Below are 27046 nucleotides of genomic sequence, written 5' to 3' on the forward strand. Positions count from 1 at the left end.
AAATTTTAAACAAGTTAGGGCTATGGGTAGAGGGGTTTTGTTTGTGTGGGAAATAAAAAATACAAGCCAATGTGAACACAAGTTCAAATAAGTGCAAACAGGTCAACTAAGTGGAAACACAAACACACATTACATCATTCCACATCTGAATTCAAAACACGGCCCAAAAGTGCCTTACTAATTAAGATGTGTTGTTTGTGTGTGTTTGTTCAAGCAAGGATGATGAATGGAGCCGGACATGACTACAGTATCTCTAAAGGCACAGATGGCATCCAGTCACAATAGAAAGAGACAGGGCATTGTTATTGCCTTTTAGCAAGAAATGATGCATCGACAGAGAATAGAAAGGAGGGTGAAGCGTAGTGGTAAAGTGAAGTGAAAGAAGAGAGAAGTGCTGAGATGATGGAGTGTAATGACTCTCACACAGCCCTGTCTCTATCTCCCAAGACCTCTGGCTGTCGCTGCCCAGATGACATATGCACTGATTAACAGTGTTGAGCCTCCTACTGGATGTGGAAAGAGCTAAGAGTCCTAACCAATGCCCTAAAGGGATGATACAGATCACTAGTATAGCTAACGTGTTTGTTCCCTTGTGAACTGGATCAAACAGCGGATGTGTTTGGTAAGAGAGTTCTGCCACCAGATACTACTGTATGGTACGTATGCATGCTCATGGACAAGCTTGGATTTATTTGACAGAAGGACTAAATGAACCACCTCTGTCTTCTCCTAGTACCCTCCCCTGGCTCTCTGCTCTTTGGGTTTCCTTCTGTTTGGCCAGAGTCCAAGACGATAACAGGTGCATATGTTTCTCTGTCTCAATCTGAGGATCCTGTAGGAGTAGACTCTGCAACAGGGATATAAACTAATACCGTTTCATCTTTCAGCCCTCCATATTTTATAGCACAGTTAAAGCAGCAATTTACAATAGATGAGCAGCAAGACGTAGCACATGTTAGTGCCTGACGTGTGACTGACTCACTCTGTCTCTTTATACCTCCTGCTTACTGAGTCTGTTTATCTCTGCTTCTCTGTCTCTTTCTGTCTACAGTATGTTTATCAGAATCAGAAATACTTTATTGATCCCCAAGGGGAAACTTCTTTGTTACAACTGCTCACTATCACATCAGTGCACACAGGAATAGAAGTACTAAGCAAAAAATATAATACACTATAATACAGGTCAGATAAATTAAGTACCAAGTGGGTACTTAAGTAAGTGTAAGTAAGTGTAAAATTAAAATAAGTGTAAGGTACAAAGTGGATTACTGGTTGATGATAAGTATGTACGATATAATAATACAATGTAATAATATAAGTAATAAGTAATAGTACATGTACCATCAAGTTAAGTGTTGCTTATTAAGATCATTATGAGACGGTGGATATTGCTCAGCAGTTATAGGAATTCTGAATAAATATCAATAAATTAAACTGAAAACAGAGTATATTGCACAGGAGTATTAAACAGAGAATATTGCACAATTAATTCAAGTATTACAGTGATGTTAATGATCCAATGTCCAGTTTATCGACTTAAGGTCATATAGACTGATACTTAGAGGGAGGAGTTAAAGAGTTTGATGGCCACAGGCAGGAATGACTTTCTGTGGCGCTCTGTGGTGCATTTTGGGGGGATGAGTCTTTCACTGAAGGTACTCCTTTGTTTGACCAGCACGTCATGGAGTGGGTGGGAGACAGAGAGTCCAGCTCCACCCCCACAATGTCACTGGCCTTACGGATCAGTTTGTTGAGTCTGTTAGCGTCCGCTACCCTCAACCTGCTGCCCCAGCAAACAACAGCATACAGGATAGCACTGGCCACCATAGACTCATAAAACATCCAGTTTAAGACTCCTTTTCTTGATCATAATAAGCAAAGGGTGAAGAGAATATTTCAATATGCTACTAACAAAGATGTTACATAAACAATATTTTCAAAAACGTCCAAATATAACCCTCTGTATCCACAACCTTAGCCTATTTCTAACTACCTGTTCTACAGCTTTAAAGAAGTATTGCAGTCCAAAGATGTATTTTGTGATGTAAATGTGATTCAGTGATCAAATGGTCAATCTGCATATTCATATATATCTGCATATATATAAGTACAGGCAACAATCAATTTCAGAATAGTTAAGCCAGGGAGAGCTCATCTTACACTCTTGTCAAAAGAGTACCAGATTGCATCAGAAGACAAACACCATGTGATATTAAACATGACATCAGTGGCATCAGGCTACACTTTATATTCACTGTAAAACAGGGGACCTGGCATGCAATTTCACATCAGAAAGATATGTCACAGCAGTGCACACGAGAAAGAATTGAGATGCATATTCATCAGTAACAGCAATAATCAATGCTCAAGATATTCTTCTGCTTTATTAGGGAAAGGTTTCTATGTTATCCTGTGACTAAAACCTTTAATGAACAAAGTGAATAATATTTTCATGATATTTTGTTGTTTTAGTAGATGCATTACCTTTTCTTTAATAATATGAGTGTTAAGGGGAATGAACTTGGCCATTCATTTGTTGGGCATAGAACAACTTCCTTAACCTTGAGGTTATGCTGATGAAATTTGTCACGACAAGTTTGTGAAGTGGGAAAACAGTCACTGTCACACAAAATGAGTTCCTTATATGAAGTGACAAATTAGAATGGAGTATGGAAATCAGTCACAGTTTGGGGTGGTGTAATTAAAGTTTCACCACCCCAAACTCAAGTTTGTTAGGCGTTCACTGGTGTGTAGTGTGCAGACACAGTCACTAAAATGTGGTGTGCTGATATCTTATACAAGTTCCTTCCTCTCTGTTTAGCCTCGTTAGCTATATGCTAAAGAGCTGAGCAATGGATCACTGCCAGATCTTCCAATCTCATTTTTTTAAGCAAGTGCTAAAAAGGCAAGCCTACTTTTTCTTACACAAAGCTTCGACAGGTTCTAGGTAGCCCATGTTTTTAACCTATTTTTCTTGTTTGGCTTTGTCTTCTTTCTTTGTTTTGTTTGTTTGTTTGTAAAGCTGGTTCTGTGACTACAACTATTTAAAAGTCATGGTCTTTCACTTCGCAACAGTGAAATGAATCCAAAATTAATATCAAAGAACATTTAAGTCAGCATACTGAAACCAGCCCATCAACTTTAAATAAAATGTCCCCGTAAGCTTCCTACTTCCACCTGTGATCCTTCCATCGCTGCATGTGACAAGTCACCCAGGAAACATTGTTGTTACAAGTGAACAGATCATGAGGACACATCAGGCTACGGACGAACTAATATAAACATAGACATGTCTCCATTTGTGTCTATCACAGTCAGTATCCACATGCATTTGTTGTAGAATGAGACAGTCTGACCCCTTTTGGTAATCGCATACTACAGCTGAGCTCAGTCCTACACAAAACACAATCTGTTTGATATGGAGTGTTATAAATGAAATACCATGAACAAGCCTCTCTCTTTAATCTGAAGCCTTAGAGGCTATAGGAAACTAACTGCGGGTTTATTACAGTGGACTTTATAGTCAATCTCCAAATCCCATAGCATAAAATGAACACACCACCCAGGGGTTTACATCTGAACTATTACCATCCTACACCCTTGAGACAAGGAGGGGAAAACAGCACAGATTCAATTAACTCGGATTAATGGGCTACCATCAAGATTCAGACACCTTTAAAAGATGCCATGTGAACACACACTACACACTATTCACACAGAAAATGGTGAGGCTGACTTTCCCTAATTATGGACAATGGTGCGTGATTAATGCTGTCCATTTGATACAAATAGTTGAGTTTAATTTGTGTAGAAGTGGCATGTTTTTAAGCAAAGCAGATAGGAAAGCTAAGGTGTGTGTGTGTGTGTGTGTGTGTAATCTGCTGAGTGCTATAAGCAGCAGTACAAATCTCACACATCTCAGTGATAAAAAGGGGTTTTAATGCCTGTTTATCTTACAAGATAGTGCACAATGACCAACAAAGAAATTGTTACCTACAAAGACAACAAAAACTATTGTAAATCCACAAACAAAATGTAGATAGTAGATAACAGAAATGGTAAATTATTAAAGATTTGGGTAACAAATATCATGACTGACAAGATCAGAATCTTATAGTAGTTGCAACTCTCCATGTTCTCTGTCTGAAGGCAAATGTTGCATGTAATTATATAGCAGGTTAATTCCAGGACAGTTTATCATGAGTACTTCTTATGAGTCACACCAGCCAAAGCCAGGGGATATCTATTATGTCAGACCTAGTTACAGACTGGAATTTACAGTATTTTCTTCAAGCCAAGAGGGAGGGAGGAAGAGTACTACTGTAAAAAGGGGCACTGTGTGTGTGTGTGTGTGTGTGTGTGTGTCCAGATGAGTCCAGAAAGAGAAACAGAGGGAGTGTATTAGTGTGTGCCAGGTTAAGAGGGAGAGATTATAGATGTGTAGTTCTAACAGCTTCAAATTGAGCAGCTTTAAATGCTGAGACTCAGAGAAACCTTATCTTTCATCTGCAGAGAACCCTGGACCTGAATCTGTAAAGAGGTAGCAGGCTGTAATCGGCGGTCAGTGGCCACTGGCAGCCACTTCACATTCAGCATATGGCCTTGTTTGTACTGCAAACTCTCCCTCACTAGCATCCGGCGACCTCAAAATTTTCTTGAACTCTCCTTTCTGAACCCCTGTGAATCACAGGTGGTAAAACTGTCAGATTTCTACATGGGAATATTGTGTTATCATTACTACAGTGATAATTATCTGTCAACTTGTTACACATAGAATCAAAACTATAGATGGAACTGAAAGTACTCTATCCCTAATGGAACTTGTTTACGAAAACTTGAGGCCCTAATGGAAAATTAGTGAATGGGAGAACCTCTTGACTACCAAAATCCCCACATAATGTACAGGGCACAACACACACATACACGAACGTACAGCAGTTAGAAACAGGTGCTGCCACAAAGATATTCTTCAGCAGCCACTTTCTCTATGCCAAACTCCAAGTCTGCCTCAGTCTGTTTACACTTTGAATGTACACTTTATTTCTCAGCATCCCCGACCACAGCAGCACAACACAGAGAACTATCCTGCATCTTAATAACCACATCAGACAGATGCGGCACAATGTCTGCAGTCAGTAAACACACTGTAAACTTACTGTATACATTTTCTGAAGATTTTTATGGATGAAAAATTTTTGTTTCACAGGACAGATTTATCCTGCCTCGCAGTCTTTCTTTTTTCCACTTTAGCTTCTGTTTCCCGAAATTTGCATATCATCAGCTAGTTACTCTCAGGCTGTGCCAAGGAGCAGTGCACCCTAACTGGTTGCCAAGGAAACTTGCAGAAATTTTCTAACTGGCCAATAGGGCCTGTTGGTTGAAGCTTTTTGGGCATATACATTTTCTTCAACCACTACAGAGTATAATGACACTTCTCACTATATCTGACCATTGGTGTAGCAATGCTACAGTTGATTTGATTGATTCCATTTTCCAAGGTAAACTTATTAATAATTTAAAACCTATACCCACAAAATAAGCATGCTAAATGACAAGAGACAGGGCAGTTTAGAAAATGCAAATAAATAGGCTACTAAATAACTGTTAATAAAAAATAACTGCAAAAAAATTCTGCATTCAGATTTTTTTCTTTAGGACATTTAAAGTTACTACAAGGAGTTTTTAACTGGTTAAGAAACAGTTTCAATTTAATACTGCTGCATCTATATAGATGCATCTATATGGATGCATAAGCAAACGAGACCATCAGCGAGAACACTGGCTATTTCTATATAGTTATTCTTATGCCTGTCATCGGGTCCGATCCTAGCGAAATCAGACGAAACGATTTACGGCACGCAGACAGGAAGAGCCTATGTTTACATTTTCCCAGGCAAATTTTCACACTGAGTAGTATGTTAGCCAGTTAAAAGCAAGCAGGAGGAGATTTTTCTTTAGAGAATCTTATTTCTGCTGTTATATTTTGTGGCCATAGCTGATACTGGGGCAGGATCAGCACAGAGAGACCAACACCAACCTTGGTTGGTCATTCAGCACATGGAGAGGGATCTGTAAGGTTTCAAAACTGATCTTGAATTGGCCCTCTTCTTTATAGACAGGTATGTAATATGTTTATTTTATTTGGCTGTGTACAGTCCATGGAGGTATAGGTCACGGTGGACATTACTGTAATACAACTTGCTTATAACATGACATTTTATGTTGGCCTTGCTACCGAGCTATATCTTGCTGTTGGCTTATTATTATGAAGACATAACATTACTGGGAGATGTTGATAACTTTAGCTTTTCTCAACAAAATTACTATTACAGCGAAACCACATCTGTTAGCTGTAGGCTTACATGTAACCTAGGTGTATCAACAGTACTAAAACAAAGTTTACTTTGTTTCACCATCATCATATTACAGTTATTAATCTTACATAGCCACAAATAAATACATTACCTCATCGCTATGCGTCCTGCAAACAGCAGAAAAATAGTATTAAAAATAAGTTGCATCATTCTTTCACTAGCTTCCAAAACTAATGCACGCACTAACCAGATCAAGATCTTTACGACATAAGGCAGTGGAAACACTACCACTTTTGTCCACAGGGGCCACCAGAATCAACACAAAATGAAAGTTCCTTGTAGTTGCTTTGAAGAATGTTAGAAAAGAGCTGTGGCGAACTAAAGGCAAATTGGAAGATATAGAATAGTTATTATGAATTTCTGCTATTATTTGCTTTTTCTCTCTTTACTGTGGTACAGCATCTTTAATCTTAATAGTGATCAAGCTTTTTTTCCATTTGGGTCTGTATTTATGCTTTTCATTACTCATTTTCTGTGTGTAATTATTTATTTATTTAATATTGTACATTTATGTGAAAACTGCTCTAAAAGGATTAGTTTTATATTTGTGCATGATTTTTACGATTCAAAAAGTATCTTATTGATTGATTAAAATTGTGGGGTTTTTGTCAAACTTTTTATCCGTCTCTTTTTTGAAACTGAAGATTGCAATCAACTGACATATCAGGTCCTGTCACAAAGCAGAAAAACCTCAGCTGGTATTATCTGTCCACTGTCATAGCCCTGAGTCATCTGGTAAAGCTCTGGAATGACAAAATCAGAAAAGAGTTGTAGTTTCTTTTGTCGTATGGCTGGATTGTTTTCTCAAGTGTAATTGCTGTTGGCATGTCTGAACCGATGGTACGATACTGACACATCACCTGCCAATATCCCTTGTGTGCTTTTCATCGAATGTAAGCTTTTTATTTTACATGTCACTGTCAACCTGCCTTTCCCACATGTCAGGCGCACCACTGTGGTGGTGTCCTGCTTTGTCACCCTGGTTATCTGTCCATCAGATGCTGTCTGGGTTCTCTTTGCAATGTATTTCTACTAGAATGTGCTCTAAATAGTCCTTTTCTCCTTAAAAAATATTCAATCAACTCACATTTTTTGTTTTGAACAGGTGATGAAACTACTGGACTGAATGTCATGTGGGAATGTCATCTATGTGTCAGTCATTGATTTAATGTGTAATGTATGGCATGAAACAATGAAACAACAGTAAAAGAATCACATGTATAACTCATAACATTTTAAATTCTATTGGTAATAACACAAATGGAATTCAAAAATGCAATAAAACAAAGAGTAAAGGGACATGATTTCAAGGGATTGAAAGAGGGTTACAAATTATAGTGACCCTTCACCTTGCCACTTCTAAAAATATCCATATACAGCATGATAGTTAATGCATTTGGACGTGATTTCACTTTCTGTATTTACTCCCTGACACTTACGACTACCGGGGCTGGGTTTGACACATTTCGAATGCACATCAGAAAGCTTATTTTAGATTTTACATAATGACTGCCTTAACATGCCAAAAATGTGTTGCTGCTAGAGTAAAAGAAGAGCATAATACTACTTAATAATGCAACTCTATCATCAATATGTACAACTGAATGGATATATTTGCATTATTTTGCATGCTAAAACATAAAGATTGCAATATCCTATACATTTCTTATTATACATCGTGTATTCCTATTTTGTCAACCCCATTTATATAAGGCTAGACCAAATATTAGAAGCACCTCTCAGTATCACACAATAGCACCACAAACTATAGGCTTTAAAATGATCATAACGTTCAGTCAACACCTTTCTAAAGCTGTGATGTTGCACACAGGTCTGATTGCTCAGCTGTTACCTTCACTGGCCACAGGAACACCTGTAAATATTAAATCTCGCCCATAATTACAGAAGTGCACACACAATTCCACATGCAGAAACAACATGATACAAGAGGACACAACCAGATTGGAGTCAACTAGAATTAGAGGTGATATAGTGAGTGACAAGCCGCTCTTCTGCTGCTTCTAGAGATTTACTACAAGAGTGACTCCAGTTGTGAGTTGGAGTCATAAGGAAAATGCTACAGAAGCTACAATATAGAAGAAGCACATGACACAAGTATAGCGCATATTCCCATGCATTAATGTGTGCACACAGTGACACACAAACATACACAGAGCTTTATAAAATATATTTAACATTTGTCAGAAGTAAAGGGCAGGTTCTCTCATTCCAGCCCTCTACTTCACATCTGCCTCACTCATAGACACACAACAAATATTGATTAAAGTCATCTTCTCCATTACTGTTGACAGGCAAGACAGAATATGCCAACAAGATCTACATTTAACGTCAGTCACCAGGGAGATATGAACACTAATAAAGACACAGACACACAAACATATAGTATAGACACACATATCAACACATACACACACACAGATATTTGCAGAGAAATAAAGTGTATGTTTATTCTTACTCCTGGTAAGAGTTTACCATGTAAGATCATGAGATCACGTGAGAATCCATCTTGCCAGGCTTCAAGTAATGTGCTTGTGGCTGCCAACAGTGGTTTGGACCAGTCAGCGTCCTATGAGGAATTACTTGCAGCTACGGGCGTGGTTTAGGTGTGACGACAGCGAGAAGCAACTGTTTGTTCAAAAACAACAAAGGCTGCTCCTTAAGATGTTAGTGTAGATGCTGCTATAGCATAACCTGACACCCCAGATGCGCAAATTTTCCTTACAAAGTCGGCAAGAATCGTTGAGTTAGCTTGTGATAGACAGATGTTTTTTTTTAAAGTGCCTGCCCTTTTCCAAATAGTTTCCAAGGACGACTTCTTAGATGGTTCTGTGTAACAAACCTTCTGGCGCGCCAGATTAGGTAAGAGTCAACTTTTCAACAATTTATGAAGTTTATAAAACAAATAGCTACAACCAGTCATTTTGATATCTTGGAATGAACCAGTACTTATTACTTATTATTGTACTTATTTATGAATAACAATGTTATAATTTCACAATTAAAAATTATGTAGATTAAGTAACAGTAATAGTCCCAGTGTGGCTTATAAAGTGTTTCCATAACGCGTGACTAATTACAACCTCTGAGTGCACAACGTGCATCCATGTGGCCAAATCAAGTTAATATGGAGGTGCGGGCAGCTGCAGTGGGAATGAAAACATTATGTATATCATCTCAGGAAAAGTGTAGCACTGTGCTAAAACAACGTGCCGACCCACCCTTAGAGAGGAGAACCTTCATCCGGAGTCTGAAAATGAACATGTTTGAGATCCTAAATATGGATTTCCATGATGACTAACAGATGTAATTAGATTCTTTGTAAAGTTTGCTGTAGGGTTGTAGCTTCAAGCAAAAGCAATTAAGTTGTGGTTACTTTTATATTTGATTGTAAAGTTGGAGAGTGAAAAACAAGCACATTCTACTTTGAAGCTTACCTTTGAGCTACTACTACAACTACTAATAATAATAGTCAAACTGTCCCCTGCTGTTAAGAGGAATGTAGCAGAGCACTATTGTAGTGCAGCTTATTGGACGTGTGTAAATTGCCAGGGGGACCTTTTCCCATTGGCAACAAGTGGAGAGGATAGTATTACTGTATTCACTGCAAGGATTGTGTTCAAACGCTCTTCAAGAGCACTTGTCACTGTACATACAGTTTCAGTTCATCTGCATAGCCAGACAGCTTAAGTCTCATAAAATATTACTCAATTAGACTATTTCATCTCTGGGTGGAGGCCACACCAGCCATCCAATGCCTAAAAAAAGAAATCACATAATAAAATCTAGTGTCTTCTCCTTTCTGGTTATAGAGATAATATTACAAAGGTGAGAGGTGTTCCCCCTGCACAAACACAAAGAATATTCAGCCCAGGCCTGTAACAAAAGCTCAGTCTGATTGAGCTAATATTAATGTCTCCATCTATTCCCAGGCTTCTCTCAGACCAGACTCCGAGAGAATGAGATGGAGGAAAACAAAGACAGAAAAACAACATAGAAGACGGTAACAGGGAGAGGGAAAGATAAAAAAAGAAGCTATGTAATAGAGTTACCCCAAAAGGAGAGCAGATCAATAAACTAATTACAGAGTTGAGAATTGGCAATCGTTGACTGAACATTAATTGTCTTATGATTTAATTTATTAGTATCCAAATGCATTGTCCCAAAAACAACATTTATTATCTCGTAACATCACAGTCACAAAGTCTTCTTTCCTTTTTCACTAATGCAAGACCGTTAGTATCTGCATGAAAGACAGAACAAGCTTGTACCAGTACCATGTGATTTAGGAATTGAGATGGGAAAGTATGGGATAGCTTCAAAACAGGGAATCAAAATGGTCTGTATTGGGTCATACTGATGCTGGAATATTTGTGTTCTCTGTAAGAAAAGTGGTGGTTTGGCATAGCTGATCTCAAAACACACTCATGCTTTGCCCATCTTGCTCTCAGATATGCCAGAAAATTACACTATTCTTGTTTACACCCGCTTCCCCCTCTCTGGTTTATCTCTCTTTGGGTAGGACCTGATGGACAGATGGAGAAGGCGTTAGGGAGGAAGAGAGATGAATCGAAAGTGAGATGAGAATAAGAAGAAGGGGTGTTACACTAGGTCAAATGCCTCTCCAACTCTCTCCCTTAATGGGTGCTGTGGGCAAATGGAGGTAGGAATATGCTAGCCATGTCTTGCACCCCTGCTGCCACTGTGAACAAAGCTAAAAATAGCAACGTGGGGATGTGGGAGGACTTCCAGAGAGATGCCCACCAATCACTGATTCAACATTGTATATGTCAATCTGTTTGAATGTTTGAGTGTATTTGGAGGAACTGTCAAACCACTGTTGCATGTAAGACTCAAGTCAGTTGCAGAGAGAAAGACATGAAGTGTGGATGAAAGACAGTGGAAAGGGATGTAAAAAAGAGAGGAAGCAGAGAGAAAGAGACAAAAAGAAAGGGATATAATGAAAGTAATCAAAGTGAGAGATAATGAGAAAAATAATAAAATAATAGAATACAGTACATACATACATACACAAACATACATATTGTATATGTACATATATAGGAACATTCACAGGCAGGCAGAAAGATATAAATACACATGGTCCACTGACAGACATATTAACAAACACACAAGGTCCACATCAATTGTTAATGAACCAGGACAGTCTGATATAAGAAGTTACTAGAAAAAAGATTCATAGGCAACAAGAGAAAACCAAAATCTGCTGGAATGCTACTATGACAGAAATCCCATTGACAGGGGAAATATAGATAAACCATCATCTCCATAATCAAACTCCACAGTAATGACTGAACATTCTAAAATGGCAAAAATAAAGCTGTTACCACAACTGGAAAATGATGAATACTGAGGAGATGTCACAATCACCACTACCACTTTACCCCATACAAACAATTTGTTGGTCAGGCACACGATCAGGAAGGCAAGATATAACCAGTGTCCTCCTTGGAAAACTAAAAGTGTAACAATCAAGAATCGGTCCTTGCTACTGAAGAAATACAATGGGATGTCCATAACTGAGGCCCAGGAGACTGCTAAGCAAAACGTTCACAATGCTGGCAGCCAGACTAAGGAAACACACCAGAGAAGCACAGGCCAAAATGATAAATGCTCTGATTTAAAAAAAAAACAACAACAAAAAAAAACCTGTGCAATACCAGCTGCAGTGCTGAAATATATCAAGAGCAGATCCACCAAGAACTGAAACTGAAGACTACTGGAAGAGCATTTGGGAGAAACAATCATCACATACCACTGATGCTCAGTGGGTAACAGATCTGAAAGCAGACCACTACATTCTCCCGTAGCAGGAACCAGTCACCACCACAGTAGGAGACATCCAACAACAGGCAAATGAAGAATTGGATAGCATGAGGGCCTGAGTTGATTCACACCTGCTTCTTACAGTAACTAACAGCACTGGATGGTGCCTAGTATCTAGGGCTGTCCACAACCAAAGAAAATGTTGGTTGAAAAAAAAAGTAATATCTTGTTAAAATCATAGTTTAAAAGCAATGCAATAAAAGAGAGTAGCTTAATAATAATTTCTTCCTTGAACCACCATGTACAGTTTGGACTGCTGACCATCCCATTAAAGACCTATGTTATCCAAGTGTCATTGTTATTTTGTTTCTTTATTTGCAAACATTCTACAGCGACAACCCTATATACAATGAATTTTGTCAAAAGAGAGCAGTATCACTCATGGCAATTGGCCACTGAAATCTTGGTTGTACACATGCATATCAGCCAACCAACCAATCTATTGACCAAATAGGGTCAGCCCTACCAGCAGCACAGTTAAGGCAAAACAACACCCTCACCTTACCTGGAACTACAACAATGACATGAGAATGTCATTCAGACTGACCACATGGGCAGTTAGGTGAGAAAGGATAATTGGGACTAAAGGGATCGAACTACCAGAAGGCTACATAGCAGGTGCTGTAAACAGGACTGCTACAAGAACCTGAGATTCCACAAGCGATCCCTGTACCTATACCTACTATACCTATTACCTATACCTACTATACCTATTACTTACTTTATAGGTAAGTAAGACAATAACTCAACTGTCAGCTCAATGAAGAGAAAGTCCAAGGCCATCACATAAGCCCTACTTTTCATCAGATATTCACCTGGTAAGTTGGCCAAGACAGGACCTGGAAGCTAATGATTTCAGGTCTAAGAAACCACGGACTGAAATTTTTGTAGAAGTGCCTTCCTATACCACATCAAACAACAGTAGTCATTTAAACTAAAATCTGTGCCTTGTGTAGTTTTAGCACTTCTCAAACACACTCTCTCCAAATTAGTGAGGGTCTACCTGTGTGGTAGAAGGAAAATGCCTGCAAAACTTAAAGCTATGGCTGCTGGCTCATTGTTATTGTTGACCTTCTGCTTATGTGGTATCTGTGATTTTTTTCCCTGCAAATAAGTAACAAAATAAGATTTAATTTAAGTTTAGTTTCTCTTTCGCACTCTCAAACTCTATAAGAATAGTTGGGTAGTTGATGGCATAAAGGTCATTTAAACATCAGCAACATTAAAAAATCTTCTCATTAGTAAAGGAAACTAAATGTAACATGAAGCATCCACGAGTACATCAGTGAAATGTCTCCTCCAAATAAACTGCTCAGAGAATATCTCAAAACAGCAGCAGATAGGTAGAATGTTTGCAGAGAGGGTAGAGGAGGTCCCTTGGAAAGCCAATCCCCTACACAGGAACATGGGCAGACAGAAGATGTGGCAGATAACCAAAAATACTACCAATGGCTAAAAATGGTCAATGGACTAAAGGACAGCACCGGGACACAAGTCAAAGCAGCACAAGAGTAGACATTCAACACCAGGTCAACAGAAGCAAGGTTTAACCACACTAGACAAGACCATAGTTGCAGAATGTGCAAACATGACACTCAGAAAGTTCGGCACATAGTATAAGGTGTAAGATGCAAGCAGGAACAACATGGCACAACCAAGTATGTGAGACATGCGCACAGGAAAATATGCACCTAGTAAGGGCTGGACACCATTTTGTTTTTTCTCGATAACAGACATAAGGGTGGCTGAGAATAACAGAGCTGAGAATAATAGAGCTGAGTTTTGGGACTTCCACAACCACACAAATTGTTCTATAAACAGTTAACATACTGCGCAGAACCCTCAGATTCATAGGTCTATGGTAGAGAACCCAGACTTGAGGAGGACACATGCCGGCCTGGGTGGGAAAAGGTGGAATTTTCCATTCACCTTCTGTGAATAAATAGAGAGAATGCACTAAAAAAGGCAAAAAGAGAAGCAAAGGGAGAATAAGGATAAATGCAGGTACAGAGGAGTGGGGATGACTATTCATGTCAGTGTCTCCCTCTCCCCTGTTAAGAGATGAATGACACCCATTAGCAGTATTGGGAAGATGTCTCTTTTTGCTCCCATCATAGAAATAGAGTTTTGGTTGAGTTGGATATGATGGATGACAAATGATACCCATGATCCGAAAAAAAGCACAATCTTTGCAAATAATTTGCCCAATAGCCTGACTGAACCAATGGTGGTATCAACTGTTAATGCAACTTTACTGTCTCCTACTGCCAAGACACAGTACTTAGTTAAAGTTGCAATGAGGACTGGGCACTGAATACTGAAATTCACCAAAAAAGGAAGCATGGGGATTAAGCCATTTTAGACATGAGGTTTCGCTCCTTCTATGTGAGGCCTCGGTCCTCCCTTCTCTGTGTTGCCTGGTGTGATCTTTGCATGGTGCTTCATTCTCCTCATCCAGGCTTGAAACACAGCAGGAGGTGTGTAATCCTACTTCAGGCGGACTATTCTAGTGTAATCTTCTGCTCACTCAGAGTACACACAAGCCACTTTTGACTGCTCGATAAAAGATTCAAACTGTCAGAGTCTAGCCATCTGTCATCTGCTGGTATGTTTGTCTGTCAGACTTTCAGACTCTCTCTCTGTTTGTCTTTCCGTATCACTATGTCACGCTGTATGTGTTGTTGCCTGTTTGTCCGTATATTGGACTAAATGTGACTCCTTGAAAGTGAAACTAATGATCTGCTGAGCATCTTTACATTACATAAGCACATTAAGGGAAGTCGGCAATGGGATTAGGATTTATGGGCATATGTGCATGTTTGTGTGTGAGCGTGCATGCATGTAAGAGCATGTTGTGCATGTGCTTGTGTGTACATGCATACATCTTTGTGTGTGTCTATATGATATGTATATATATGCTTGAATGTATGTGTGTGTGTTTGTGTGCAAATGTTTGAGCTCGATCGAAAACCGTTTTTGTTCACAGACGGCGATTCTGCAGCACCTTTGGGGAATGCTTTTTTTTCAACTGCTCTCCTTTTACTTCCTGTCTTTATTTCTAGCATACGGTGCTGGAGCCTCGCTCAGATTCAATGGGTTATTTCAGCCAAGTAGCCAACAACAATGAGGTAATCAACAATAACAACCACAAAAACAGCCTCCTGCCTTTGCCATCAATGTCTGGAGAAAGAATCAAAAAGGTCACTCAAACTAAACCACCTACAGAAATCCAACTGAGTACATGAGCACAAATATACAATGACTGGCTGTAAAAGTTAAATCTTTTGCTATACCATTAGTAGAGGATGTTTCCAGTGAAAATGTGAGAGCAGCATAGGAGGGGTTAGTAGAGAAGTGTTGACACAGAGGCAAATTAGTGATAAAACGCTTAATGCTGTGTTGTTACATAGAAAATGTCACATGGTATCTCTCTAATAGTGTGATCTTATGTGTGCTACTGGCAGGGAGAGAGAGAGCACGGGTAGACAGAGAGAGCACACATGGGGTTAGAGATATGTTGAATAATCGATAATACTTCATCTCATTCTACAGCCAGTGGAAGGTGAAATGTTTCTTCTTCTCTGCGTTTATGTACAGTTCTTAGGCAATCACTTTCTGTTCAAGATCATTTTAACCCGTGACTTGTAAAGGACATTTTAATGGGAATATTGTTCTTACTTTACAGTAAAGAATGAAGTACTTACTTTAAGACAGCTAAAAGAAACATTACGACAACAAGTCATTAAGATTGGCTGTTGTTGTATTGCCCAAACATTTACTCAAACATGATAGAATAGCTGTTGCTGAATCCACATGAATTACAATAGCAGAGCTTGAAAAATAAATTAAATGAACTTTTTTAGGATCAGGACATTTGTCCACTTCCATATCACCTTCTGTAGCAAGCAAATATGTGCTACCAATTGACCCTCTGGGACAAATAAAGGTCTTGAACTTGAACAAATACAAACAAAAACACACCTCAGTATGCTCACAGTGATTTTGTACAGTTCATACTGTATGTTGAAAATAGGAAAATTAGTTCAACATCAAAATCTAATAGTTCTGCATTTTTTCCAGTGGCTGCAATACAACACAGGCACAGGCTTCATCTTCAGGGAAACTCCTGCACAAAGATTTTATTAAGAGGAACGTAGGATTTGATCTCTTTTTCTGTCAGACACAAATTAACAACAGAAACAGAGGCTGATGTAAAGTTTCACAGTTCTGGTATACCCACAATATCCTGATTCTCTACTTTGTGTCTTCCTGTGGATTTACAATGCGTCTCATAGCCTTCTTTAGCCTTATAGCCTTTTCTATCACTCTCCCCACCCTCCCACTCCCGCTCTCACCCTAAGTGGTCAGTTGTCAAAGTCAGCTGAAGCCCAGTTAATGAAGAGGTAGATTTATTGGGGGAGGGAGTGGAACCCCCAGAAGCCAGCAAGCAAATACAGCCACTTAATGTGCATACCAAAAAAGAAAGAGAGAAAAAAGGGATGGGATAAAGAAAGGAGGGTGAAGAAAAAGAAAAAAAGATAGAACTGAAGATGTTTAAAAGAAATAAAGCAAAATCCATAAAGCAGTCAGAAGAGAGGTAGAAAGCACCCAGTCAGAGAGGAAGGGGGAGAGGCAGCTTCCCTCTCTTTTATCCTCTCTCCAGCAGTGGCTACAGAATGAGCTCTTACCGTCTGTTGTAGGTCTGGGATTCCAATGCGGATGACCACGGTGTTGCCTGTCGGCTCCTCCATGGGTGCTCTTGCACTGTGGCTCCACTCTGCACTGGGACAGAAAGCCGGAACACCGACAGGAATGGGAACGCCGCTGTCCTCTTCCCGGGAGCTGCCGCTGTCAGTGCTGGCCCCCTGGCTGCCGTTTGCTGCGTGTGTGTAAGGGTGTGTGAGTGTGTATGAGTGTGTGTGTGTGTGCTGCTGCTGCTGCTGGTCCTGCCGTGGAGGGCTGGGCGGCTCATGTTTGCCGGCTGCCGGACGCAGAGGCATGCTCCGTGTTAGGGGCTCGGTCTATGTCTCTCTCTCCAGACACACACACAAGCACACACACACACACCGATGGCTCTCGCTTACCTCACACTGCACGCACACACCACTTACAGCGTGCATCACTCGCCTGGGAGAGAAACAGAGGGAGGGAGAGAGAGGCAGGGAAGGAGGGTGGCAGAGAGGGAATGGGCAAAGAGGAGGGGGTAATAAGAGATGAAGGGTAAAAACAAAAGAAAAGATAAGTACCAGGGGAATTTAAAAATACATAAATAAAACTGAGAAGATTGAAGGAATTACATTCATAGAATAGTGTAAAATTATTTAACTCTACCTAATTAATGTGACAGCTGATACAAAAAGATAACATTTTCACTTTAGTTTGATATTACACATTTTTTTAATATGCTAAATTCATCAAATGTAAAGCAACTTCACATCTCCAGTACCACATAAAAATGAACTCTGCACATAGTGTGACATTGTTTGCTGTCACACACTGTTGCTCTTGCTGTAGTGTGCTGACACTGTGGTGATGTCAGGACAGCACGGGGAGGGGGGATTGTTTGTTCAGATCAATGTTGGGCAGGATTTGCTTCACTTTATCTATCTGTGTGGGGTGTTGCTGATCAAATGGCTCCCTGGTAAACACCGGGACACATAGACAGAACAAGCTACCATAAAGAAGATTAGGGTCATTCTCATAGGGGGTGCTGTTTTCATTTACTTTTTCATCATGCAAGCTCTGAGACTGGAAGTGTGATTAAGGGCTAAACAAATAATGTCAATCTGACCTTGATTTCAATCTAAGTGCGCTGGCATCCCAAAGCGATTTCATAGTCTGTGACTGTCATGTTTTATGAAGAAAGACTTGACCAAGCAACATGCTTAAGGTATTGGCCTATTCAGTTCTTGCTGTCATATTCAATAGAACTCAGGACTCAAGATAACAGTGGAAATGCTTATCAGAGTTACATGACCTCTGTGTGGTGTGTAAGACAAATACTTAAGGGCTTGAGTATTGCCAGTTTCAAATCCCAACATTTGAACAAGCAAGCTTCACATGCAAGGAAAATGTGCCATGAAACATTTGTGGCAGGTCTGTAAATTATTAATTGTGATCTTAAGTGAGTGCTGTGCTCCACTGTGTTTTCAGTGCCATCATTGTTCAAGTTGACCTGACAGCCCCAAGATAGCATTTTTTTATTGGGTGGAATTTAAAACAAGCACTTCAGGGAGAATACAAGTGATGAAAGCTCTGAAGCTGCTGTTACACAAGATAATGTGGGTACTTGAGGGGACACACACATGCTAATATATATGCATACACATACTGTATACACGCAAACACACACAAGGGACTCCTACAAAAATACAGGCTGTAGGAATATTATATTATATACACATTAATCAGACATTCTGCTTTATGTCCTCTGCACGGGTGATTTATGAAGACAAAGTCTTCATAATAATTGATTATACAATTCACATACAGTACATATTTTTTATTTTATAAACTTCAGGTAAAGGTACTGAAGTGTCAGGTTAATTGGGGCCAGTATGACTCAGGAGGTACAGCGGTCGTCTAGAAGGTTCCTGGTTCGATCCCCCGGCTCCTCCAGAGAGAGTGTCGAAGTGTCCTTGAGCAAGACACTGAGACCCTAACTTCTTCTGATGAGCAGGTTGGCAACTTGCATGGCAGCCCTTGCCATCAGTGTGAATGTGAATGTGTGTGTGAATGGGTGAATGTCGGCATGTGTTGTAAAGCGCTTTGAGTAGTCAATGCAGTTCATTTACCATTTAATGGAGGGAGCAAGATTAAAGGCCATCATCACTCAAGCTCTTCTAATCATCAGACATCCGGATGGTATTGTAAAAGTTGGCCGAGAGAAGACATGGAAGCTGCTGATATCAAGACCCAGAAACACAAACTAAAAGAATAGCTACATGCAATTAACAGATTAGATTAACAAAGTTAAGAAATGGTATTACTGTATGTGATTGAAGAGACAGACGACAGACTGTCGACAGAGAGGGTGGGGATAGAGTTTCTGCCAGTGGTTCTTGCTCTTGTAAAGATTTAGCATGTCTTATTGGATTTCCTGTGATGATAGTTTTAGCCAAAATATCACCTCATTATATCAGAAAAGATTCAGATTCCTGCAGAGAGCTTCTCAGAGAAAAGAGTTTAAAAGCAAATCCTTCTGCTGTCTTATTTGCTCAACGACCTTGTGGAAAGACCTAACTGGCAGGAGAGTCTCAGAGTAGATACCAATGTGCTAATTTGGGGGCACGTGTTTGCTTTCAGCTGAGGTAAACACAAATTATTAGTGAAGATATTTGGCTCACAAAATTAACCCCATCGCAGGTTTAAAAGAAAATGTGGACTTAAATCATTCAAAGTCACACATTTTCTTCTCATTGGAAATTGTCGGCTGCATGTTGTATTCACCCAGCAGAAGGTACACTGTGTGTATTTCAATGCACTATAGAGGCTTGCATGTGAGTGCTCTGCCACTCCTGGACACTCTACAGTATGTAATCACATTAGCATTGGAGAAAGAGCATGGCAGGTAGCCCTTATACATTAGAGGATTTAGCAGATCACTCTATCTCCTGAATGCGACTTCGGCCTGCCAGGTCTTTAGGGCAAGGAAAATTGAAAACTCTTACCCAGACCTTGTAGTGTAGCTCAATATTCACATTTTATAAAGCAATTCTGTGCCCTTACAGTACCGGCCAAATGACTCTCCATGTACTATAAAATTTGACACAATGGATAACCAACATCTCCCAACAAATAACAACACATTTAGCCACTAGTTTCAAACAACATGATATAAGATACATGATAAGATATTTAAAATTTTGAGTTGTGTATTTATTAATATCAGCAGCCAGAATGAAACACTTGAATTTTTCAGAATGACTGATATCTAGAATCATTTGAGTACATGAGCTGTATAATAAATAACAACAGATCACAAAATTAGAAGGATTAAGTTCTGGGAATGTGGCAAAGGGACCTAAGATGGCTTGCCAATAAGCAATAATGATTCCCCTAGATGGGGCAGGGGCAGGGAGGGATTTCATCCTACTTGCATCATACAAGGATAAACTGTGTGAGCAACAGCACTTGAAGAGATCTATATAGATACAGGGAACAAGTTATTTGGCTGGACAAATGGCAAGAGAAAAAGACAGGGAACAAAGAATTGGGGTTAATATGCAGTACACCTTTTTAGTCAACTTGATTAAACCTTGTCAATTGTCATTACTATTTTCCACCATTTAATTTGATTAATCTATGAATCAAGTAAAACAGTCAATAGATTGTACATTGCAGCCCTACTTACAATGTTATGTTTAGCACAGTGTACTGTATGAGTAATATTTACAGACACCCACTTTCATGTATATGTTTAATTCCATGTTATTGTGATGCCCACTAAAGTGTTATCACATTTGTGGTAGTTTCTGTAATGTTATAATGAATGTTTTTGAATATTTATTCAGGGGTAATTAACCTGGTTCCACCATCCATGCACTAAAATATGTAAATAGAGGTCAGGAGTAATTGTGGAGTTCGCCAGAAGGGGGTAGTGTGGCGCTTATTGTGCTCCACGGGGCTTTACGTCAGTTTTGTCCGCTTCGCGGTTTTCCTTTTTTTCTGCTGAGCGAGATGAAAACCGGACGCAGAGTTTGCCTTGTCTCATTTATTTCTCCTGTTTCCAGAGAGAGCATATAAGCTGTTTACGTGGTGCCAGACAGTACCTGTAACAGTTTATTGGGGGCTCGTCCGGGATCACTCCCACCTTGTGGCCGGAAGCTGATCCAGTGATACTGCAACCTTGGACCAAAAGTGACCTGATGCAACCAACGAGCTGCAGCCAGTGAAAAGATCTCCAGATACCATCGATGCTGTCTCACGGATGAAGAGGTTACCTGTAAGGAATAAAGACCAATGACTGTGCCGTGCTGAAATCACCACTCATCAAGAACAGAGCGTGAACTGTGATCCTGGACTCTTGTGACCAAGTGCGAGGAATTGGGAAGCAGTATGGCGGATGGTGAGAGGAAAAGGTTGGTGTGGGCCATCAATAAAGACCCTTCTCACTCTCTCTGTAGATGAACTGTTCCAGATTGCCAAGTCAGTGGGTCCAGTGCCGGGAATGGACGAGTCTCACGTCAAGTCGACAGATGAGGAGGGTTGTTTTGAGTACATTTGCAGTTTCATGTCCAGTGAGCCTTTACTGGAGTTAGAGGATTCTGGGATGGCACATTTATTAAACTTAAGGGAGTTAATCGACATAGTCATTCAGGGTCGTGCTTCACAAGTTGCTGTAGCAATTGATGTATCGGGCAGTGGGGATGTAAGTAATGCTAATGATAATGCTAACCCAACTGATGATAGTGATGCTACCGGTGCTGGGATTACTAATACAACCCACATGGCACTATCTACGGCTAGTGACACACATGACACAGAGCTGCAGAAAATACTTACTAGTTATGAGGAGCCGAGTAAGAAAATTATGCAGTGCAAACATACACCCACTCCACAGTCTGTACCTCAGTCATCTGTAAGGATAGGATGCACCACACAGAGTAGTAACGTAGCAGGCACCAGAGGTTTAAGTAAACACTCAACACCATTAACACATGACAAGTTGCTCTCCTTAAGAGAGTTGTCTTACCTTCATCGCAGGGAACTGAAGATCCAGGGGGGTCAGATTGGGGACCAGGGGTCAGATCTCAGCTATAACAGTGTCTGTCGGCAGATGGAAGACGGTTTAAAGGAGCAGTTCAGTGATGCAGAGGTTGTAAGAGCCGTCCTCAAAGTCGTCAAGCCAGGAACTTTTAAAGACATGTTGATGAATAAGGATGATCTGACTGTAGAGGAGCTAAAAGCATTCCTCCACTCCCACCTGGGTGAGCAAAGTAACACAGAGCTGTTCCAGGAGCTCATGTGCACCAAACAAAAAGACAATGAGACACCCCAACAGTTCCTATACAGAGTCATAGGACTTAAGCAGAAGATCATGCTGGCCTCCAAACATGCTGACACTGATGTAAAGTACAATGCAAGCACAGTGCAGGATGTGTTCCTCCACACCGTATATCAGGGTTTAGGTCATAAGCATGATGATGTCCGCAGAGAGCTGAAGCCATTGCTTGTGGACCCCAGGGTATCGGATGAGTTAATCTTAAAACAGATGAAGAAAGTGATGTGTGAAGAAAGTGAAAGGCAGCGAAGGCTAGGTCCCGCCACCCGCCAAAGACTAACAAATGTGCACAGTGCTCAGTCTGAAGTTAATGCTGCACAGTGTCCTAGTGTAAAGGAGAAGGTACCAAAAACAGATGTGATCCAGCAGTTAACGGAAAAACTTGAACAGCTTACAAGTACAGTTGAACTCATGAGACAGTCAATGCAGACACAGGTGGCAGGACAGTTCAGCCACAATGGGAAAGGTAGAGGAGACCGCAGGAGAGAGAAACCATATTGCTGTGACAAGTGCGTGGAACAGAATCGTCCCGACTGCCCTCATTGTTTCCACTGTGGTGAAGAAGGCCACCGGGCAGTGGGCTGTCTAAAGAGACCAACACGTCAGGGAAACTGGAGCCGGTCCCTGCCGAGGGACAAACAGTGACCGGGTCTCAGCGATCGTCCCAACCTGACACTTGTCGTACTGATCAGCCTGGAATTGAAAGACTGGTAAAAGACAAAATAATGGAAAAGAGACGGAAACAACCAAACAAGACAACCAATCCATTCACTTATGACTTACCTCACAGCAAAAGGGAACGTCTAGCCAAACTCATTGGAAGGAAGGCTCTCACCCATTGTAACCTAAATGGATTAGCAGTCAGTGCTCTGCTAGACACTGGGGCTCAAGTCAGTATGATTGATAGAGACTGGAAGAGTAAATATCTACCTGACACTCCTGTGAGGGCACTCAGTGACATTATAGGCGAAAAAGACAAGTTAAGGGTGTATGCAGTAAACGGTAATGTCCTCCCTTTTGATGGCTGGGTTGCCCTTACAGTCAATTTGATGGGGAATGAGGACCCTAATCTGTCAATCACTGTGCCTTTTCTTGTCAGCAGTCTTGCTCTGGAGAGACCACTGTTGGGTTTCAACGTGCTGGAAGAGATGATACAAGAACAACCTGAAAAGCTGATTTCAACCCTCGTCGTCCTACTCTGTAATGCCTTGTGTATACCAGCAGAGAAGGCAGAGCTAATGGTGAGCTTCATCCAAGCCAGCAAACCCTCTGTGCAGTGCGGGCTCCTACGGACAGGCAGACAGGACATGGTTATCCCAGCAGGTCAGGTAGCCTGGGTCAAGTGCCAAGTCCCTCCCCACATGAGTACCTATGGCACAGTCTTCCTATTTGAGCCTGATGACGACAATGTGCAGTTGACAGAACTGGACATGGGTGAAGGTCTGTTGGAGGTACAAAATCCAAGAAAACCTTATGTAGCTGTACCTGTGGGTAACAACACTAAACACGCGGTAACTCTGCCAAGAAAGACAGCACTTGGCAGCATCCACTGTGTTGAAAAAGTGATCGCAACAGACTCACCTGCAGCACCCGAGCCCACTGTGACTGTTAACAGTGCTGTATCGACCCCTGTTGATGCCCATCCATCATCATGGCAACCTCCCGTCGACCTCAGTCACCTTGATGATAAACAAAGGGAAAAAGTCAACCAAATGCTGTGTGAAGAAGCCGGGGCTTTCGCACGTGACAGCAATGATATTGGATGCATACCAAGCTTACAAATGTCGATTACTCTCACAGATGAGATACCTGTACAGAGAGCATAATCAGCAGTCCCGAAGCCACTGTTTAAAGAGGTAAAGGAGTACGTGCAGGAGCTGCTGATGAGGGGCTGGATTGTCAAATCCAAGTCCCCATATGCTGCCCCAGTTGTCTGTGTTAGGAAGAAGGATGGCAGCCTACGTCTTTGTATTGATTATCGCCTCCTGAACAAAAAGACTGTGCCTGATCGACATCCACTACCCAGAATACAGGACCTGACAGACACACTGGGGGGCTACACCTGGTTTAGCATCCTTGACCAGGGAAAAGCTTACCATCAGGGTTTCATCGCCGAGGGTTCACGTCACCTGACTGCCTTCGTCACCCCGTGGGGCCTCAATGAATGGGTCCGTATCCCATTCGGACTCTCAAATGCCCCAGCAGCATTTCAGCGGAGCATGGAGGAGGTGCTAGGCACCCTCAGGGATGAATGCTGCATCCCTTATCTGGATGACGTGCTCTGTTATGCGAGAACATTCAATGAACACGTGGAGGCCCTCCGCAAAGTGCTCCAGGCTCTTCAACATCACGGAGTAAAACTGAGACCTGAGAAGTGTGAGCTCTTCAGACAAGAAGTCAGGTACGTGGGGCGCCTTGTGTCAGCTGATGGTATCAAGATAGACCCACGGGATCTTGAAGCAGTCAAAACCTTGACCAGCAAGACACCACAGACAGTTGGTGAAGTAAGGAAACTGACCGGCTTCTTGGGATATTATCGCTCCTACATCCAGGATTTTTCCAGGATCGCAAAGCCAATCTATGAGCTTCTCCAAACTAAATCAGGGAAAGCCCAGATTCAAACATGTGGGAAAACCACCAAACGCCCACAGCTGCCTTCCCGACAGCCTATTGACTGGACCACTCAACATCAGGAAGCTTTAGAGCAACTGGTCACTCTCCTTATAACCCCACCTGTCTTAGCGTATCCTGATTTCAACCTACCTTTCACGCTGCATACAGACGCCTCAGACCAGGGCCTGGGGCTGTCCTCTATCAGCGCCAGAATGGAAAACTGAGAGTCATTGGCTATGGCTCGAGGACTTTGACACCTGCTGAACGTAACTATCACCTGCACAGTGGAAAACTGGAGTTCCTCGCATTGAAATGGGCTGTGTGTGAAAAATTCCGGGACTACCTGTACTACGCTCCCCACTTCACTGTGTACACGGACAACAACCCCCTGACCTATATCATGAGTACAGCAAAACTCAATGCTGTTGGTCATCGGTGGGTGGGAGAACTCTCAGATTTCCAGTTCGACATCAGGTATAGGCCGGGAAAATCAAATATGGATGCAGACACACTCTCTCAGCTCCCCTTGGACATGGGGAAATATGAGGTGGCTTGTACAGAGGAGCTCTCGAACGAGGCAGTGCGGGCTACATGGGATGGGAGTCAGGCAGCAGAACGGAAGGATGTGGCCTGGGTTGCAGCACTTAACATGTGTTGCCCAGATCCTCCACCACAACCTCATTGTCACCTACCAACTATCCGCCGTGATGATCTTGTTAAGGCTCAAAGAGAGGATCAAGCCATAGGCAGGATTATTGAGTTAAAGGAGTCAAACACAAAACTGACAGATGACATACGCCAAACTGTAAGTGGAGCCACCCGAAAGCTGCTGCATGAGTGGAGTAAGTTGCAACTTGAAGACGGCCTCCTTTACAGAAGGACGAACCAGAAAAAGCAGTTAGTCCTCCCTCTGAAACACAGGCCGATTGCTCTGAAGTACCTACACAATGAGATGGGTCATGTAGGCACAGAAAGAGTGCTCCATCTTGCTCGGGAAAGATTTTACTGGCCCTTTATGGCTAAAGAAATTGAAGACTATGTCACCCGAAAATGTCCCTGTATCAGGTCTAAGAGACTCACAACACACACGAGAGCTCCTATGGGCAGCATCACATCTAACTTCCCTTTAGAGCTTGTGTGTATTGACTATTTGCATCTGGAAACCAGTTCTGGGGGATATGAATATATTCTAGTAGTGCTTGATCATTTCACTAGATTTGCCCAGGCATATCCCACGAAGAACAAGAGTGGGAAAACAGCTGCTGAGCGCATCTTCAATGACTTCATACCCCGGTTCGGATATCCATCCAAACTACATCATGACCAGGGTCGTGAATTTGAGAACAAACTGTTCCAATCATTACAGCAGTTGTCAGGGGTTGGCCACTCGCGGACGTCACCCTATCACCCACAAGGCAACCCAGCTGAGCGCCTGAACCGCACCATCCTCCAGATGTTAAGAACATTGACTGATAGTGAAAAACTACGGTGGAAGGATCACCTCCCGCATGTTTTACACGCATACAATTGCACCAGACATGAGTCAACCGGCTACTCACCGTTTTTTTCTCCTCTCTACGGCCGTCACCCACATCTCCCAGTCGACTTGCTGTTTGGATTGGTTGGAGAAAGGGAACCATACTCACCTAGAGGATTTGCAGATAAATGGGCTAAAAAGATGTCAGAAGCCTACCGCATTGCCAGCGAGAATAGCAAAAGTCCAGTGCAAGGGGAAAAGTGACGTATGACAAGAAAGCAAGAGGGGTTGTACTGCAACCAGGGGACAGAGTTCTGGTCCGGAACCTCAGTCAACGTGGAGGGCCGGGAAAATTAAGGGCATACTGGGAGAAGACTATATACATAGTCAAACGTCAACTTGCTGAGAACCCAGTGTACGTTGTCTGCCCTGAAACTGGAGACAAACAGAAAAGCAGGACACTGCACCGTAATCTCCTGTTGCTGGTGAACGACTTACCTGTCGACGTCACTCCACCTGACACCAGATCTATTCCTGAGAAGAAAACACATAACAGACAAAACCAAGAGAGAATGACAGACACTCAAAGACAAGCAGACACGAGTGATGACAGTGAAAATGATTCAGATGATGATTCTGGCTCGGGATACTGGTTAAGGAGACCGACCGAAAGGATAGAGGAAAGACCTGTTACCTACCAGGAGCAACTCACCA

At 41.5% G+C, this 27046-nt stretch overlaps 3 protein-coding genes across 11 annotated transcripts in view; 2 read left to right on the forward strand and 1 right to left on the reverse strand.

The window, feature by feature from the left end:
- The window catches only part of shank3a (SH3 and multiple ankyrin repeat domains 3a), a 159051-nt gene extending 141699 nt beyond the window's left edge, over nucleotides 1-17352 (reverse strand). For 3 of the 9 annotated variants that reach the window (XR_006377837.1, XR_006377836.1, XM_044194846.1), the window contains exon 1: nucleotides 16928-17352. Coding sequence is in view for 7 of the 9 variants with exons in the window: in XM_044194846.1 (XP_044050781.1) it covers nucleotides 16928-17239 (312 nt within the window). In the remaining 2 variants the exon portion in view is untranslated. The remainder of the gene's footprint in view (nucleotides 1-16927) is intronic. The other 6 variants (XM_044194845.1, XM_044194843.1, XM_044194841.1 and 3 more) reach the window with 2 other exon arrangements.
- Nucleotides 17353-21296: 3944 nt separating this feature from the next.
- LOC122875166 lies at nucleotides 21297-25046 on the forward strand (the record flags this gene model as incomplete). The annotated part of the gene is made up of 3 exons (XM_044194017.1): nucleotides 21297-21306; nucleotides 21365-22782; nucleotides 24324-25046. Coding segments are annotated over exons 1-3 (2151 nt in total), but the record flags the coding sequence as incomplete, so codon positions are not given.
- A 2-nt stretch (nucleotides 25047-25048) lies between these two features.
- Nucleotides 25049-26596, forward strand: LOC122875167 (uncharacterized protein K02A2.6-like). Its single transcript, XM_044194018.1, has one exon. It carries the CDS (start codon nucleotides 25256-25258, stop codon nucleotides 26594-26596), a length of 1341 nt encoding a protein of 446 aa, XP_044049953.1. The 5' UTR covers nucleotides 25049-25255.
- Nucleotides 26597-27046: the final 450 nt, after the last annotated feature.

The sequence above is a fragment of the Siniperca chuatsi genome, linkage group LG4, assembly GCF_020085105.1.
Source record: "Siniperca chuatsi isolate FFG_IHB_CAS linkage group LG4, ASM2008510v1, whole genome shotgun sequence".
In the NCBI taxonomy this organism is placed as follows: Eukaryota; Metazoa; Chordata; class Actinopteri; order Centrarchiformes; family Sinipercidae; genus Siniperca; species Siniperca chuatsi.